The sequence below is a fragment of the Apodemus sylvaticus genome, chromosome 22 (genome assembly GCF_947179515.1).
Source record: "Apodemus sylvaticus chromosome 22, mApoSyl1.1, whole genome shotgun sequence".
In the NCBI taxonomy this organism is placed as follows: domain Eukaryota; kingdom Metazoa; phylum Chordata; class Mammalia; order Rodentia; family Muridae; genus Apodemus; species Apodemus sylvaticus.
The window spans coordinates 19,845,920-19,863,004 of NC_067493.1; the positions used below are offsets into that span (position 1 = coordinate 19,845,920).

The 17,085-nt window shown below is 45.9% G+C and overlaps 1 protein-coding gene across 4 annotated transcripts; it reads right to left on the minus strand.

Annotated features, from left to right (window-relative positions):
• Positions 1 to 10,639: 10,639 nt before the first annotated feature.
• Positions 10,640 to 13,910, minus strand: LOC127672606 (CD209 antigen-like protein C). 4 transcript variants are annotated; one of them, XM_052167852.1, is made up of 8 exons: positions 13,775 to 13,910; positions 13,273 to 13,347; positions 13,078 to 13,161; positions 12,713 to 12,760; positions 12,352 to 12,438; positions 11,968 to 12,119; positions 11,469 to 11,581; positions 10,640 to 11,087 (listed from the first exon to the last, which is right to left on the minus strand). In XM_052167852.1, exons 1-8 carry the CDS (start codon positions 13,812 to 13,814, stop codon positions 10,946 to 10,948), a joined length of 741 nt encoding a protein of 246 aa, XP_052023812.1. In that variant the 5' UTR covers positions 13,815 to 13,910; the 3' UTR covers positions 10,640 to 10,945. The 4 variants fall into 4 exon arrangements, with proteins under 4 accessions (XP_052023812.1, XP_052023811.1, XP_052023815.1 ...); XM_052167851.1 differs by having other exon boundaries at positions 12,352 to 12,441; XM_052167855.1 differs by lacking the exon at positions 12,713 to 12,760.
• Between the last annotated feature and the right edge of the window lie 3,175 nt (positions 13,911 to 17,085).

A 17,085-nucleotide genomic window follows, 5' to 3' on the forward strand; every position in this document is an offset into this window, starting at 1 on the left:
TGGCAAGGATATAGAGAAAGGGGAATACTCCTCCATGCTGGTGGGATTGCAAACTTGTACAACCACTCTGGAAATTAATCTGAATGTATAAAAATTGGAAATAGTTTTACCTGAAGACACAGCTATATTGCTCCTGGGAATATCCCCAAAAGATGTTCTACCATACCACAAGGATATGTCTTAGTTAGGGTTTCACTGCTGTGAACAGACACCATGACCAATGCAAGTTTTATAAAAGACAACATTTAATTGGGGCTGACTTACAGGCTCAGAGGTTCAGTCCATTGTCATCAAGGCAGAAACATGGCAGTATCCAGGCAGAAATGGCGCAGGAAGAGCTGAGAGTTCAACATCTTCATCTGAAGGCTGCTAGTAGAAGACTGACTTCTGGGCAACTAGGGTGAGGGTCTTAAGTTCACACCCACAGTGACACACCTACTCCAACAAGGCCACACCTACTAATAGGGCCACTCCCTGGGTCAATCATATACAAACCATCACATTCCACTCCCTGGCCCCCATAGGCTTGTTCAAACATGAGTCTATGGGGGCCATACTTAAACATAGCAAAATGCAAAATACATTTAGTCCAACTTCAAAAGTCCCTGTAGTCTATAGCAGTCTCAACAGTGCTAAAAGTCCAAAGTTCAAGGTCTCTTTTGATATTCATCCAATCACTTAACTGTACTCCCCCACGCAAGACATAAAACCAGCTGGGAAAAGTCCAAACTCTGCATCTCCATGTCTGATGGCAAAGCAGTCTTCAGATCTCCAACTCCTTTTTCATCTTTGTTGACTGGAACAAGGTTCTGTCTCCTGGGCTCGTTCCGCTCCCTGTTAGCATCTTTCCTTGTCAGGCATCCTGTGGCTCTGGCATCATCAACATCTTGGGGTCTCCAAGTCAGTTTTAGCTTCACAGCTTCTTGTTCCAGTGTCTGAGATCCACACATGATCTTCTGTGCATCTCCAAAGAGCTGGTGTCACTTCTGCTCTGCCCTCTGTAGCACTCTAAGTTCAGATTGATCCATTCCTCTGACATTGCTGTTCTTGGTGGTCATCCCATGGTACTGGCATCTCCAATAAGCTAGGGTCTTCCACTGCAACTCTGCTTCACCAAAGCCTCTCATAGGCTCTCTTCATAGTACCAAACCTCAGTTGTTCTTCATGATGCCTTCATGCCTTCAAAACCAGTACCACCTGGATGATTCTTACACGTTACCAAGTACAGCTGCAGCATGAGGTACAACCTTGGCTATCTCTGGAACACAGCTTCTTTGTGCTCTCAGAAAGCACTTCCCAGAAGATTTCGCCTCAGTGATGCTGGTCTTTTCTTAATCACCACTAATTTCTTAGCTCCAGATAACCATCATCAATTGTCCCAGTAGTCTCCTTCTCCTCTTGAATATAAAGTCAGAGACACATGGCTGAAGCTGCTGAGTTCTGCTGCTTGTAGGAGTTGGAACATTGGCCCCCTTGGTCTATTACATTATCACTAGCTTCCTTTTCCCCAGCTCCTTCACTGCCTAAGTTGGCTGTCTAGAATCTTGCTCCATAGACTGACTTTGAACTCAAGAGATCTGCATGCCTGCCTCCTAAGCACTGGGATTAAAGGTGTGGTCCACCAAGCCTGGATTTAAGTTTTTCTTCACCTAGAATTTCCTCTGTTCCTGGCTGGCCTTGAAATCATTGATCTGCTTATCTTTGCCTCCGGGGATTAAAGGCTTGTACTACCAAGTCTGGACCTAAATTTAGCTGGGTGGAATCTTGCCCCAAGGTCACTCCCTTAATTCAATTTAATATTCTTGATTTCAGCTCCATTTCACTTCCTGGAGTCCCTTTAATACTCAAACTATATATTTTGTACTTTTCCTTTCTCTGCTTGCTATGTTTGTTCAAAATTCTCTTCATCAGATTTAACCAGAGAACAAAATTTTTGTTGGGCTTTTTTGAGACATCCTTTGCAGATGCAACTAATATAAATCTCTTTACCTTAGCCCTAGGCAGTCTCTTCAGAAAATGGCAAAAAGCAGACATGTTCTTTACCAAAACATCACAAAACCAGTCTCTTGACCATATATTAAAGTTCTTCTCCACTGAAACCTCTTGGGCCATCAGGCCTACACAGTTCAAATGACCCTCAGCACCACTGTCTTCCATATTCCTACTAGGCTGGCCCATTAAGCCCCATTTAAAGCTTTCCATGGCTTTCCAAATCCAAAGTCCCAAAATCCACATTATTCCAAAGAAAAGCATGGTCAGGCCTATCACAGCAATACCCCAGTTCCTGGTACCAACTTCTGCCTTAGTTAGGATTTCACTGCTGTGAACAGACACCATGACCAATGCAAGTTTTATAAAAGACAACATTTAATTGGGGCTGACTTACAGGCTCAGAGGTTCAGTCCATTGTCATCAAGGCAGAAACATGGCAGTATCCAGGCAGAAATGGTGCAGGAAGAGCTGAGAGTTCAACATCTTCATCTGAAGGCTGCTAGTAGAAAACTGACTTCTGGGCAACTAGGGTGAGGGTCTTAAGGTCACACCCACAGTAACACACCTACTCCAACAAGGCCACACCTACTAATAGGGCCACTCCCTGGGCCAATCATATACAAATCATCACATATGTGCTCTGCTATGTTCATAGCAGCTTTATGCATAATAGCTGGACCTGGAAACAACCCAGATGTTCCTCAATGGAAAAATGGATACAGAAAATGTAGTCTATTTACATAATGGAATACTATTCCACTATTTTTTAAAATGACATCATCAATTTTGTAGGCAAATGGACAGAACTAGAAAATATCATCCTCAGTGAGGTCACCCAGACCCAAAACAACAGGCATGGTATATACAAACTGGTAAGTGGATATTAGCCATAAAGCACAGAATACCCACGATACACCTCACAGACCTAAAGAAATTAAATAAGAATGAAGGCCCAAGCAAGGATGTTTGAATCACACTTAGAAAGAGGAACAAAATAGTCATAGAAGGCAGAGGGAGGGAGGGAATTAGATGGGAGAGAAGATGGGGAGAAAGAGGAAAATAAGGGGCAGGAGCAAGTGTGAGGAAAAACAGGAGAGGGGCCCAGAGGACCAAGAGAATGAATAGAAATCTGCAGTTCCTGGGAGCGTAGGCATGGGAGAAATTTCTAGGAAGTCACAGAGACCTGTGAGGGAATAGCTCCCAGAATTCAATGCAGGTGGCCTTAGCTGAGATGCCTAACAGTGGAGACATAGAACCTGAAAGGCCACATACCCAGGCCAGGAAGGATCCCCAGTGGAGGGATAAAAACACCAACTCATGCACAAAAGTTTTGACCCAAAATTTTTCCGGTCTAAAAGAAATGCAGGGACAAAGATGGAGCAGAGGCTGGAGGAATAGCCAACAAATAACCAGGTCAAATTGAGACCCATACTATGGGCAAGCACCAATCCCTGATAATCTGTTCTGCTTGCAGATAGGAACCTAGCATAACTATCCTGTCAGAGGCTCTACCTAGCAGCTCACTGAAACAGATGTAGATACCCACAGCCAAACATTGAATGGAGGTCAGGGACACTTTTTTTTTTTAAGGATACATGCTCTACTATGTTCATAGCAGCCCTATTTATAATTGCCAGATGCTGGAAAGAACCCAGGTATCCCTCAACAGAAGAGTGGATGCAAAAAATGTGGTATATCTACACAATGGAGTACTATTCAGCCATTAGAAACAATGAATTCATGAAATTCTTAGGCAAATGGATGAGCTAGAAAACATCATACTAAGTGAGGTAACCCAGACTCAAAAGGTGACTCATGGTATGCACTCACTAATAAGTGGATATTAACCTAGAAAACTGGAATACCCCAAACATAATCCATACATCAAATGAGGTACAAGAAGAAAGGAGGAGTGGCCCCTTTTTCTACAAAGACTCAGTGAAGAAGTATAGGGCAAAACCAGAACGGGGAAGTGGGAAGGGGTGGATGAGAGGACAGGGGGAGAAAAGGGAGCTTATGGGACTTTCGGGGAGTGGGGGGCTAGAAAAGGGAAAATCATTTGAAATGTAAATAAAAAATATATCGAATAAAAAAAAAGAAAAAAAGATTTACTTATTTATTTATTTATTTATTTATTTATTTATTTAATGTATATGAGTACACTGTAGCTGTACTGATGGTTGTGAGCCATCACGTGGTTGCTAGATATTTGAATTCAGGACCTCTGCTTGCTCCTGTCAACCTTTCGCTCTGGTTTAAAGACTTACTTATAGTTATATCAAAGCACACTGTGTGCTGTCTTCAGATGCACCAGGATGGGATTTTGAACTCAGGGCCATTGGAAGAGCAGCCAGTGCTCTTAACCACTGAGCCATCTCTCCAGCCCTGAGGTCAGGTACTTTTATGGAAGAGTTGGGGGAAGGAATAAAGGCTCTGAAGGGAATGGGAACCCCACAGGGAGATCAACAATGCCAACTAAACTGCACCCCTGGAACTCTGAGAGACTGAGTCACCAACCAAAGAACACACAGGGGCTAGAATGAGGCACCTGGCCCATAGGTGACAGATGTGCAGCTTAGTCTCCATGTGGATTCCCCAACAACTGAAGTTGAGGCTCTCCCTAAAGCTGTAGCCTGACTGTGATATCATTTCCCAACAGAGCTGCCATTCTGGCCTCAGTGGGAGAGGATGTACCTCATCTGGCACAGAGCGTCTATGCCACCCTCTCAGAGGAGAAGGGCAGGAGAGATGTGAGAGTGTCTCTGTAACAGGGTAATAAGGGGGCAGGGTTTGGGATTTTAATGACTTCATTTAAAATCAATCAATCAATTAATCAATCAATTAACTAAATCCAGGCCACAAAAACCGTAAGACCAAAGAGGAAACCAAGGAACCAAATACCCAACCAACAAAGGCAAACTCAGAAATCAGCACTTAGACCTATAGTTATCCCAAACTCAAATGTCTAAAGTTCAGTATAAGAATACAGTCAACAACAGCTCAGGTACTATGACACCATCAGAGCCCAGCTATATCACCTGAATATTCCCATACTGCTGGAGGACGAGGAAATGACCTTTAAGCCTATTTTTATGAAGATGATAGAGGTCTTTAGAGAGGAAATAAGAGATCCCCTAAAGATCTTGAGGAAAAGACAAACAAAAAATGGAGCAAGTCAGCAAATCCCTTAAAGAGAGACAACGAAAAGCAAGCAGGTGAAAGAAACTCTTTAAGACCTAAAAATAGGAATAAAACCAATGAAGAGAACACAAATACAGGAAAATCTGGAAATGGAAAAATCTAGGTAAGTAAACAGGAATTGCATGTGCAAGTATCACCAATAGATTACAAGATAAGGAAGTAGGAATCTCAGACACTGAAGATACAAGAGAAGAAATAGATTTATTGGACAAAGCAAATGTTAAATCTAAAAAACTTCTAACACAAAACATTCAGAAAATCTGGGACACTATGAAAAGTACAAATCTAAAAATAATAGTAGCAGAAGATTCCCAGCTCAAAGCACAGAAAATATGTTTAACAAACTGATAGAAGAAATTTTTCCTAGCCTAAAGAAGGACACACCTATAAGGATACAAAAAGCTTAGAAAACACAAAATTGATTGGACCAGAAAAAGAAAGTCATCATACCACATAATAATTAAAAACATGAAACATACAAAACAACAACAACAACAACAACAAAAGAATATCAAAAGCTGAAAGGGAAAAGGTCAAGTAACTTCTAAAGGCAGACCTATTAAAATTATTTCTCAATGGAGACTCTAAAAACCAGAAGGGCCTGGACAAATGTCTTAAATACTCTTAGAGACCACAGACCAGACCAGACAACTATACCCAGTAAAACTTTTAATCATAATAGATAAAGAAAACAAGATATTTCATGACAAACTCAAACTAAAACAAGATTTATCCACAAGTCCAGCCCTATAAGAAGGTACTAAAAGGAAAAAAACTCCCAACCCAAGGAGGCTAACTACCCCCATAAAAACACAGGAAATAAATAATGTCACACCATCTCTCTTAGTCAAGAATTTCCTGCACAAAACATCATGACCAAGAAGCAAGCTAGGAATTTGTCTCCTATGCCAATGAGTTCAGAGGAGTTGCCCACCTTTTCTTCTTTTAGATTTAGTTTATTTAGTTTTATGTTGAGGTCTTTGATCCACTTAGACACAAGTTTTATTAACAGTGATAACTTCTACTCAGAACCTCATACAACTTTCTCCAAAATTGAATATATAGTCTGTGGAAGTGAAGGGCTAATCAATAAATCCTGTCGGGTTTGCTGCTCACCCCAATGGTTGGGGTTCCTGAATGAAAGACACACAACAGCCTTTATATTTTAATTATACCTTAAGCAGCACAAGAAGTCAAGCCACTGTCTAACCTCCATCTCCTGCGATAATTCTGAGTTATTATTTACTTAGAGTCTACATTCTATCTTGGCTGCTCTGGACCCAGAGGGCTGCCCAGTTCTCCCATTCCTGCACTCTTCTCAGGCATCCTATCCTACCTCTCCCCTCCACCTTCTTCTCCCCTCTGCCTCCCTCTCCTCTCCACCACCATCTCCCAGCACAGCGCATGGCAGATTTCCCTTCTCCTAGTAATTCTAAGGTCCCGCCTCTGTCTGCCCTGCCCGGCCATTGGCTTCCAGCATCTTTATTTACCAATAAGAACCAACTGGGGGCAGGTTCCCAGAAGCTACATACAGACAATTTTGTAAGCAGTTTTGGGGACCCAAATTAACATTAGGATATAAGCAGCATTGTGCCAAACCCACTACATTTCTCCCTTTTTGTCTAATTAAGAAGCTCTTTTTCTCCCAGATATTCATTGAACATAATTGTAACAACTAGGTAAATTGTAAGGTAAGATAAACATTTATAACATCCAGTCCATCATATTTGGCAATTTAGATAAAGTATTCTATCATCTATCCTAACTTAAACCTGAATTATGTTTGACTTTAAATTGCGTTACCATCTGAAAACCTGTCAGGAGCCATCATAGGACAAGCTGATAACCAGAAGGTGATCTTCCTGAGATGATCTCCTTCCGATTATTATCCACGATATATTTGTTCTATAGGCAAGGCCCAAGAGAATTCATTTTAGGAAAGATTCCTGCTATTAATATGCTTTTGCTGTTATGATTAAACACAATAAACACCCCTTTTGAGCAGAGCTCTGCAGATCTATGAAGAGGAACTGTCTTGTAGTGATGCTATATAGACAAATAGATGACTTCTTAATTCTTAATGATGATCTTATAAGAATTACTAAAATTACATCAGAGATTATTAAGCTCTTTTATAATGGGTCTGCTATTAGGTCCTTTTCTGAGAGTCAAAGCTGCAATGAGAACTCTTGTCAGTCTCCCAAGTGTCACCAGTTAATTGCTCTTAGATGGCAACCAGACTTTCTCCTACTCAGAGCACATTCCAAGGGGTTGTAAACAATTAACCAAAGGTCATAAAAAGTGAACTAAACAATTTATTACAGGTGTTATGACCGAAGATAAAATGTTGACTGGGCTTATCTATACAAAACTTCATTAATAACTTAGTTATGGTTGTAAACCTTCAGTGAACCTGTAGAACTCAGACTGATGGATGTTTAGCTAGAGAATTACTCCTAATGGATATGCATGGACACATTCTCTGTTGTAAACTTCTATTTCAATTTATGATTTGATTTCTTGTGTGAACTTGTAATGAACGTTGTAACATGTGATCATGTATTCTGAAAGATGTTTAAAAGCCGAGGGCAAAGAGAAGAGTCCGAACTGAGGACTGAGGTGAGAGGAACTGAACTGAGGAGAAGTTTTTAGTCAGAATACCTTTTAGACAGAACTGAACTCAAGAAGTATAGGCATAGCCTTCAAAGAAAAGGCACTGAAAGTAAGGGCATCATTGTGACCTCAGAGCAGGAGGAGAGAATAAGATTAAAAGGAGAATAACTTAGAGTGGAATAACTTAGAAACTATAGATAACATTGAAAAAAACTAAGAGCAATGTGCAGAATGCAGAGGGAAAGAGGAAAAAAGAAGATGTTGCAGAGAGCAGAAGGAACAGGCAGGCTTCTCCTTACCATGGGACAGAGCAGGTCTCATGGTAAGGACAAGGCAGGCTTAGTCTTATTAAAAGAAACGAAGATTTTTTTTTTTCTTACAAACATGGTTTTAATTCATTTAGCATTAAAAAGGGGGGGGGGCGGAAGCTTTTCCTCTCTCCATGCAATAAAGATTGGAGTTCATTTTTCATCCAGAATGAGTGAGTTCTTTCTGCACCAGTGCTTGGTCTTTTGCTCCATATACATATGGAAGTATAGATATGTGTATAAGTATGTAATTGTGAGAATGTATGCATGTGTGCGTAAGTGTGTAATTGTGAGAATGCATGCAAACTGGGCCCAAATGAATTTGTATGGAAATGTTTAAATGAGAACTCTGCATGCATGAAGCTGTGTATGAATTTATGTGAGATTATGCATATTCACTTATATAAAAGCTTTTCTTTCTGCAAAGTGTTATTCTCCTGGTTCAATAGAAATTTATTGCTCCTAACTTCCCCCTAGCCTGACAAGCAAGAGGCATCTGGACAATAGGGAAAAGGCTTTAGAAACTACTCCATTACTTAATCTCCTGCTGTTTTAGGATGAGGTGCTAAGTCTATGGCTTCAGAGGAACACAAAAGGCAGGTCAGCTACAATAGCATAGTAACTTAGATGAGTAAACTTTTTATTACACAGCAACCCTAAGAACTGGCAAGAAAGAAGAACATCCCCACAGGGGCTGGCCCCAGCAGCCTTGAGTAACAGTAGCAGAGAGATCAGAAAGTTTGGGGAGGATAGAGTCTGCAACTTAGTAGATACTGGGTGAGGGAGGGCTACTGAGAGATGGAAACCGCCATCTTGCTTAGTTTAGCACAACAAGTTGTCAGAGTTCTTGGACAAAGGAGCTTAATGGATTTCATATTATACCCTTCAAAAGAAAGCTATAGATCATTGGGCTGACAGTGGGGACAGCATCTACTTGAAGGGAAAGATTGTCCCGCTTGAATAAATATTCCAATCAATTCTGATGGACTTTTAAAGCTCATTAATCTTGAGATTCCTACATATTGATAATTTACCCTAATAAATTGTTATGATTAAAAAAAATGGCATGGGTGAAATTCCACCAGGGCTGGGAGTGTGACTTCGTGGTGGAGTGCTTGGCTGTCACTCATAAGACACACAAACACACACATACGTGCACATGTACAGTCACACACTACACAAGCCCACACACCAGTAATGAAAGAAGGGAAGAAAGGAAAGACGGACGGCAAGCAGGAAGTCAGTCCATACCAGTTGTAGAGCCAGGAAGATCAGGAGTTGAAAGGACATCCTCAGCAAGTCCAGGCCACATGAGAAAAGGATCATGAGAACCCACTACCACGACAGTATTCAGGAGTAAAATATTTAAATCAACAATTAAGGAGAATTAAAACTACAACAGTGATGGCAGCCAACCAGACCCCCCAGGGCTTCCAGGGACAGGTTCCAGCCACAACTATGACAGAGGAATGCATTGTCTGTCTGCAATCAGTGGGAGGAGAGATCCTTGGTCAAATGAAGGCTTGATAGATGCCCCCTAGTGTGGGGAAATCGAGGGGGGGGATAGGTGGGAGTGGATTAGGCAGAGGGGCTTCTTCTTGGAGACAGGGGATGGGAGGATGGATTGGGGATTTACTAGGAGGGGGAGGGGAAAGCGGGAAAGGGTATAGCATTTGAAATGTAAATGAAGAATATATTCAATTAAAAAAACATTTTAAAAAAAGTCAAAAATGTACATCAAAGACTCATACCCAGGAGGGGAAAGAAATTTACACATAAATGGGGACTGAATAGCCAGAGAGGTGGGAGGTGCGCAGGCCATCAGACAAGTGCACAGAGGGGGCCTCTTACCAAAGAGCTGGTTGTCCCAGAGGCTGGTTCTCTCTTTGGTATGGAGGTAAGTGAGGGAAAACAAACCAGCCAGGAGGAGGTCAGAGGCAGCAGAGCAAAAACAGACCGATGCTTTCGTGGTGTCTAGCGCCCCCCAGAGGACTGATGGAGAATTTTCCTCTGCGATTCTAAAAGCTCCCTTAGGTTTCTAGACACAAGGTGGAGGCTGAGCCTTTGGCATCACCAGGGAAAGGGACTTCCTGGTTGGGGAGACAGTGGCGCTGGAGATAGCTTTCCTGAGGGAGAGACACTGTGAGGGGGATCTTCCTCCCATCCCTAGCTGCATTGCCAGGAGGGACTGAAGAACAAAATGAAAAAGATAATGTGAATGTGAGTATGAATGTATGCAATGGGTGCATATTCCCAAAACAAATTTAAAAAAGAATCTTCCAGATGAAGTGCTGCATGCCTTTAATTCCAGCACCCAGGAGGCAGAAGCTGGTAGATCTCTGTGAGATCAAGGCCAGCCAGGAGAACATAATAAGACTGTCACAAACAAACAAATGAATTGCCCACAACCCAAAGGTATTGTAGACACTACTATCCTAGTTAATATCAAACATTTCAAAGTTTTACTAATGAACACAGTGTCCAGGAATAGAGAATCCACTAAATGGGACACATCAGACCATGTGTGAATTTAATAGTTTATTTTTCATTTGGGTGCTGGGGATGGAATCAGAGAGTCGCCGTGCTAGGCCATCTGGAGTATATCAGTGAGCTACACCCCAGCCCCAAGTGTGTGTGACTCTACTGAGGGGATTCGTGGGCTCAGGATTTATGGAACTGAGATCACCCACCGAGGAAGAGGGAGGATCTGCAGGGGAGGGTGCCTCGGGGACTCTCTCAGGGTCTCAGAACAGGGACCCTGGGATGAGCAAGGTGTCTGGAACTGGAGCAGTGTCCCCGAGTTGCCTGCATGACTAGGGGGACACAGACCCTCAGTGACGAGGGCAGGGAGCCGAGGGCTTCTCACAGACCCAGAAGTTTTGTTCGGTGCACTTATTATCATTCCAATCGTCCGTGAACAGCTCCACGCAGTCCTCATCCCCGTCATTGTTAGGCTCCCCTTCTTTCCAAAAGCTGCAAACATTCCCGGCTGTCAGAAAGAGCCATCCCACCGAGAACCCGCCCCGGAGCTAGCAAAGAAGAGCTAAACAGACTCTTACGTGGTCAAAGACCAAGAACCCTCCAAACAGTGGGCAGGAGCTCATGGTAGAGCTATTAGAAAAAAAAATATGTGAGTTCTAACATGACCCCCGAAGAGAATCAGCTCAGGAAGGATGAAGACTCTGAATTTTGTACTTAAGGGGGTGGGGGGAGGGGCAGGATGGGAAAATGCCCAGGTGATGAGAGGTTGTAGTCGTGATGCTCTGTGAGTTCTGTCAACAGAGAAGGTTGTGTTCCGAGTGAGGGCCATCTCCCTGCCAGCTGATTGCTTAGCCGTGGAATCTGAGTGTTCACCTGAACTTGAGGGGGCTGCCGTCCACCCACTGCCAGGAGCCCTCGTGTGTATGGTCAGTGAGGCCGATCCAGGAGCGCTGGTTCTTCCTCACATTCCAATATTTCATGAATCTCTGCACAGAGAAAGGTCCGTGGTTCTGTGCTTCCCACTGTTCTCTACCTCCCATAGAATTTCTCCCTGCACTCAAGCCTAGGGGCACTGTACTGAGCTGTACATATCGTCATACACGTGCATACATGGATGCAGGATAAAGTGCACGCATGTGGAAATATGTCCGCTTACATCTCAGTTCAGAGGTGTGTCTCAAGACAGTTACACAAAATCTCAAAGCTTCTCTGACTCCCTTCAGTCCTAACCCACCTCTCATATGTTCTTCCCCTAGGGAAACTCCCCCTGCATTGTGCTTCCTCCTACAGGAAGCCCCCTCAGACAGCATCTCCTCCACATCCTCAGCTTCCCATCTAGAGTCCAATGCCTACAACAGAGGGCCCCACTCACCTGCTCTGCAACACTGTTGATAATCACCAGATGGGCCCCAAGATCCTTGCAGGAGGAGGCAGAGGTTTCCCAGCTGCCCAGGGTTCTGGAGAAGAGGTAGCAGCTTCCCTGGAAGAGCTCCCAGTCCCAGGGGCAGGGCCGGCACAGGCCAGCTACAGAGCAAACCCTGAGCTCAGTGCCGGGGTCTCTTCTCCCCTCTGCCTTGGACCTTAGAGCCCAGGGCTGGTCTCCATTTTTCAGTTACCAACGCAGTGCTCCCCAAACCCAGACCACACTCCCTGTGCTCTATCCTGCCTGCCTCAGTGGGAGACCCAGAAGGTGGATGCCAACCCCTCTGACGACCAACCCCTCTGCTCTGTCCTAACTCAGGCCCTGGAGCCTCACCCAGGGAGGCGTTGAACTGAGTCAGCTGCTGCTGGATCTGCTGGATCTGCTCCAAGCCAGCGTGTGTCTGCTCCTGAGGAACAGCAACTGCTAGGAGAGGTTGGCAACAATGAAGCACCAACTGTGTGCCTGGTCCAGAGCTGGACCCAGGAAATGACAGTTGGTGGTCACAGGGACCCCAGGAGCCCATTTCATAGACCAGAACACTGAGCCTCAGACTCTGTCAGGCCCAACAGGTCTCTGGCCTCCCCCATCCTGCCATGCTCCCAGCATGCCTGTGCCCGTGGTTACCCCACCTCACACAACCTCAGAGTCCTCTCCCACCTACAGCCCCAGTTACCCCTCCCCACGCTGGAGTTACCCTGCTGATCCTGGGTCTGTCCTTGTGTGTATGCACGGATCCTGGAAACTGCAAGAAGGAGGAGCACAGCCACGCCCTCTTATAAGCACTGGTGGGACATGGCTGTGCCAGTTCAGGAGCAAGGGAAAGATGAGCCCCACTTCAGAGAGGGACAGTGAGCTGCGGGTGGCCACAAACGAAATGAGGGATGTGGACCTTAGATGCCCCAGCTGTGGTGAATTTGGGGGCTAGGCAAGGATCATCACAGAGGGAAAATCTAAGACTTCAGCTACTGTCCCGTGCTGGAGTTCTTACTTAACAAGTACAAAAATAAAATAATAAATAAAATAAAAACAGACCCCCCCTCACTCCAGACCCTGACTTACCTTGAATCAGGGTGGCCAACATGAGCAAAAAGAGGCCCAAAGAGATGAGAAGCAGCAGAAGCCAGGGGACTGGGGTCAGATATCCTGCAGGACCCACAGATGGGCAGAGCTGAGCTTCCGGGGAGCAGATCGTGCCCTGATGTGTTCGCTCTGCAGAGGATCCCTGACCCCTCTGCCCCTGAATCACCCTGGTACCTTGCAAACTCCTGGAGCTGCAAATGAGACCCTTGGGCTCATTCTCAACCTGGTCTGTGACTGTGACCTCCTCCTCTGAATGGGAAAGAACATAAGCAGCTGACCTTCAAAGCTCAGCTACCCCCTTCCCCCTCCTCCCTCTCCTCTTCCTTCCCTCCTCCCCTTCCCCCTCCCCCTCCTCCCTCTCCTCTTCCTTCCCTCCTCCCCTTCCCCCTCCCCCTCCTCCTTCTCTCCTTCCTTCCCTCCTCCCTTTCCCCCTCCCCCTCCTCCCTCTCTCCTTCCTTCCCTTCTCCCCTTCCCCTCCCCCTCCTCCCTCTCTCCTTCCTTCCCTCCTCCCCTTCCCCCTCTCCCTCCTCCCTCTCTCCTTCCTTCCCTCCTCCCCTTTTCCCTCCCCTCCCCCTCCCCTCACCCCTCTCCCCTCACCCCCTGAAAGCCGGAGGCCAGGTCCAGATCACCCCGGATCCTGCTCCTCCAAAAGCACCTAGAGGGTGCCCAGCCTCACCCTGGTTCTTTGGCTGATGGAGCTCTGGCTCTCCTGCCATCTTCTGTTTCCCTTGACTTCTGCCTCTCCACTTTCCCTCTGCCCTGGGATTTATATAACCCCCATGGCCCCTCTGTGGCACCCTCTGTGAGGTCCAGTCTTCTCTGACTCAGGGAAAAAAAAAGGAACAGGATGGGGACACCCTCACCCCGGAAAAGTGTGGGGAGAGAGATACAGCTTGACACAGCTGGAAGAGTAGGTGGCAGAGTGGGGACTATCTTAGTGTGTGGTCTATCTTAGTGGCATTAGCCCGAAGCAGCCAGTTAGAGTGTGCATGCAGGCAGCGAGAGCAGCAAGGGGCTGGTGCCTGCCAGTGCTCAGATCCATCCCCCCTCTCAGCCTTGCATTTCTTGCCTAATGAATGGTGCCTCCCACAGCGCTTTCCTACCTTAACTAAGCAAAGTAATCAACCATCCACAGACTTGTCCAGAAGCCTGTTCCCCAGGGGTTCTAACTTCTAAAAAGTTATTCCTCTACAATGCACACTGCACACTCTGTAACAGGGACTTATACCATCACCATATAAGAGTTTTTATACCCCCCCCCCCAGTGAAGTGGAACGGTGTCTCCGTCTTCCAATGTAAGGCTGACGTTCGGTGGCATGAAGAGGAATGTGTGCAAATAATGTATGCTTTGATGGAGCCTCAGACACTGTGCCACATGGTCCTTGTGGCATAGCTAACTCAGAGCTGAAGGTAGAGTGGCACCACGTGTTCAGTTGCTCATAGCTGAGTTTTACTTTGTAGCTGTTGAAAAGAATATTCCATCTTCGAGGGAAGTTTTTTAAGACTTGGGATGTTCCAACCTACATGGGCTGGACTGAGGCCCCCAGCACGTATGTAGCAGACATGTTGGTCCCTCAACAGCTGGAGTGGGTACTGTCCCTAGAGCTGTTGTCTGGCTGTGGAATTTGTTCCCCAACAGAGCTACCTGTCTGGACTCAGTAGGGGAGAATGCACCTAACGCTGCAGAGACTTGATACACCAGGGTTGGGGAACACCTGGGGGGGGGCATGGCCTACCCTCTCAGAGGAAAAGGGGGTGGGGTGGGAGTGGGGAGGGATTCTGTGAAGGAGGGGCCAGGAGGGAAGGCAGCATTTGGGATGAAAACAAACAAACAGGTGAAACATTCCATCCCTGCCGGGAAGCCCTTTAAAACTCCAGAACTAAATCAAAAGCTTCAGGAAGTCGTTGAAGCTCAGCAGATGCACCAAGCCTCTCCCCAAACATAAGTAGGACTCTGAGAGACACTTTCAGACCAGCTGAGTTCCTAGTGGAGGCTCAGGTCATTGAACTAGCTACAAGAGACATTCTGTGAGCTGGATTGTGCTGTGTGCTCTTGGATTCTGGTTGTCAAGAACTTTCACCTATGCTGGGGTGAGTTTCCCACAATGCAGCTGTCTTTGAATCATTTCTGCTTCTATGAGAAAGCTCTCTCACACACTCTTGTAAATAACCACAGTAAATTCACCAAGTTGTTCTTGGTGGTATCTTTATTTCAGTCAGACATTAATTCCCTAGCTCAAATGCATAGATGTCTGGTCACCTCTCTCTAGAAGCAGTGTCCTATAATAGTAGATGCCACTCTGCCCTTTCCAGATGACCTTTAACCTGAGATCCTTTCTGTTCATCCCAGGTGACAAATATTGCTGAAACTCAGTGCTCCCAGTTGGACTGTGTTATTTGCCTGTTTTGGGGAAGAATTTCACAAGATGTCAGGCCAAATGAGGCTTCTTTAACAGTTGGTGGAGCATGACAGCAGTCACCCCATGTAAATGTGTGGGATAACAGAACACATGTAACTCCAAGCACACACACAACCAAACATTCCATATTCTGGGGCTGAGACTGCAGCTGGCATGTGGGACTGCAGCTGGTACTGCAGCTGGCACGTGGGACTGCAGCTGGCTGTGGGACTGCAGCTGGTACTGCAGCTGGCACGTGGGACTGCAGCTGGCTATGGGACTGCAGCTGGTACTGCAGCTGGCATGTGGGACTGCAGCTGGTGCTGCAGCTGGCATGTGGGACTGCAGCTGGTACTGCAGCTGGCACGTGGGACTGCAGCTGGCTGTGGGACTGCAGCTGGCATGTAGGACTGCAGCTGGCATCTGAGACTACAGCTGGCATGTGGGACTGCAGCTGGCATCTGAGACTGCAGCTGGCATGTGGGACTGCAGCTGGCATGTGGGACTGCAGCTGGCTGTGGGACTGCAGCTGGTACTGCAGCTGGCATGTGGGACTGCAGCTGGCTGTGGGACTGCAGCTGGTACTGCAGCTGGCATGTGGGACTGCAGCTGGCTGTGGGACTGCAGCTGGTACTGCAGCTGGCATGTGGGGCTGCAGCTGGCTGTGGGACTGCAGCTGGTACTGCAGCTGGCATGTGGGACTGCAGCTGGCTGTGGGACTGCAGCTGGTACTGCAGCTGGCATGTGGGACTGCAGCTGGCTGTGGGACTGCAGCTGGTACTGCAGCTGGCACGTGGGACTGCAGCTGGCTGTGGGACTGCAGCTGGCATGTAGGGCTGCAGCTGGCATGTGGGACTGCAGTTGGCTGTGGGACTGCAGCTGGTACTGCAGCTGGCACGTGGGACTGCAGCTGGCTGTGGGACTGCAGCTGGCATGTGGGACTGCAGCTGGCATCTGAGACTGCAGCTGGCATCTGGAGACTTAGTCTGTATCTTGTGCCTTCAGTGACTGGAAAAGATCAGGGAGTTCTCCAGGACTCTTTTTAAAAATAGACTCCAAAAAAACAAAATGGGAGACCTAAACATAACTACTTATAACTACACTCATCTGATATTTGACAAAGAGGCCAATAACCTACAGCGGAGCAAAGTCAACATCTTCAATAAACGGTGCTGGGAAAACTGGATGTTCATGTGCAGAGTTAAATAGGACCTGAATCTATGGCCTCATACAAAAATCAGCTCTAAGTGAATCAAAGACCTTAATTTGAAACCCGAGAAACACTAAAACTGCCAGAAGGAAACATCGGCAGTACTCTATAAAACATAACTGTTGGAAAGGACTTCCTGAACAGGACTCCATTTGACAAGGAATTAGGCCAACAATTGACAACTGGGGCCTCATAAAACAAAAGCAGTTTTAGCACAGCTAAGGAAACAATCAATGGAGTATCAAGGAAGCCCACAGGACAGAACGCAGTCTTTGCCAACGATATATCTGACAGAGGATTAATATCTAGAATCTATGAAAAACTAAAAAAATAAGTTAATGAAACAATTAAATCTTTAAAAAATGGACTAGGAATCTA

Bases quoted from the DNA above. Each gene is read 5' to 3' on its own strand.
- LOC127672606 (XM_052167851.1), bottom strand. From the start codon at position 13,814: ATGGCAGGAGAGCCAGAGCTCCATCAGCCAAAGAACCAGG. The intron at 12,120-12,351 runs GTGAGGCTCCAG...TTTGCTCTGTAG, and splicing joins TCAGTTCAACGCCTCCCTGG to CTGGCCTGTGCCGGCCCTGC. The intron at 11,088-11,468 runs GTGAACACTCAG...GAATGTTTGCAG, and splicing joins GGCAGCCCCCTCAAGTTCAG to CTTTTGGAAAGAAGGGGAGC.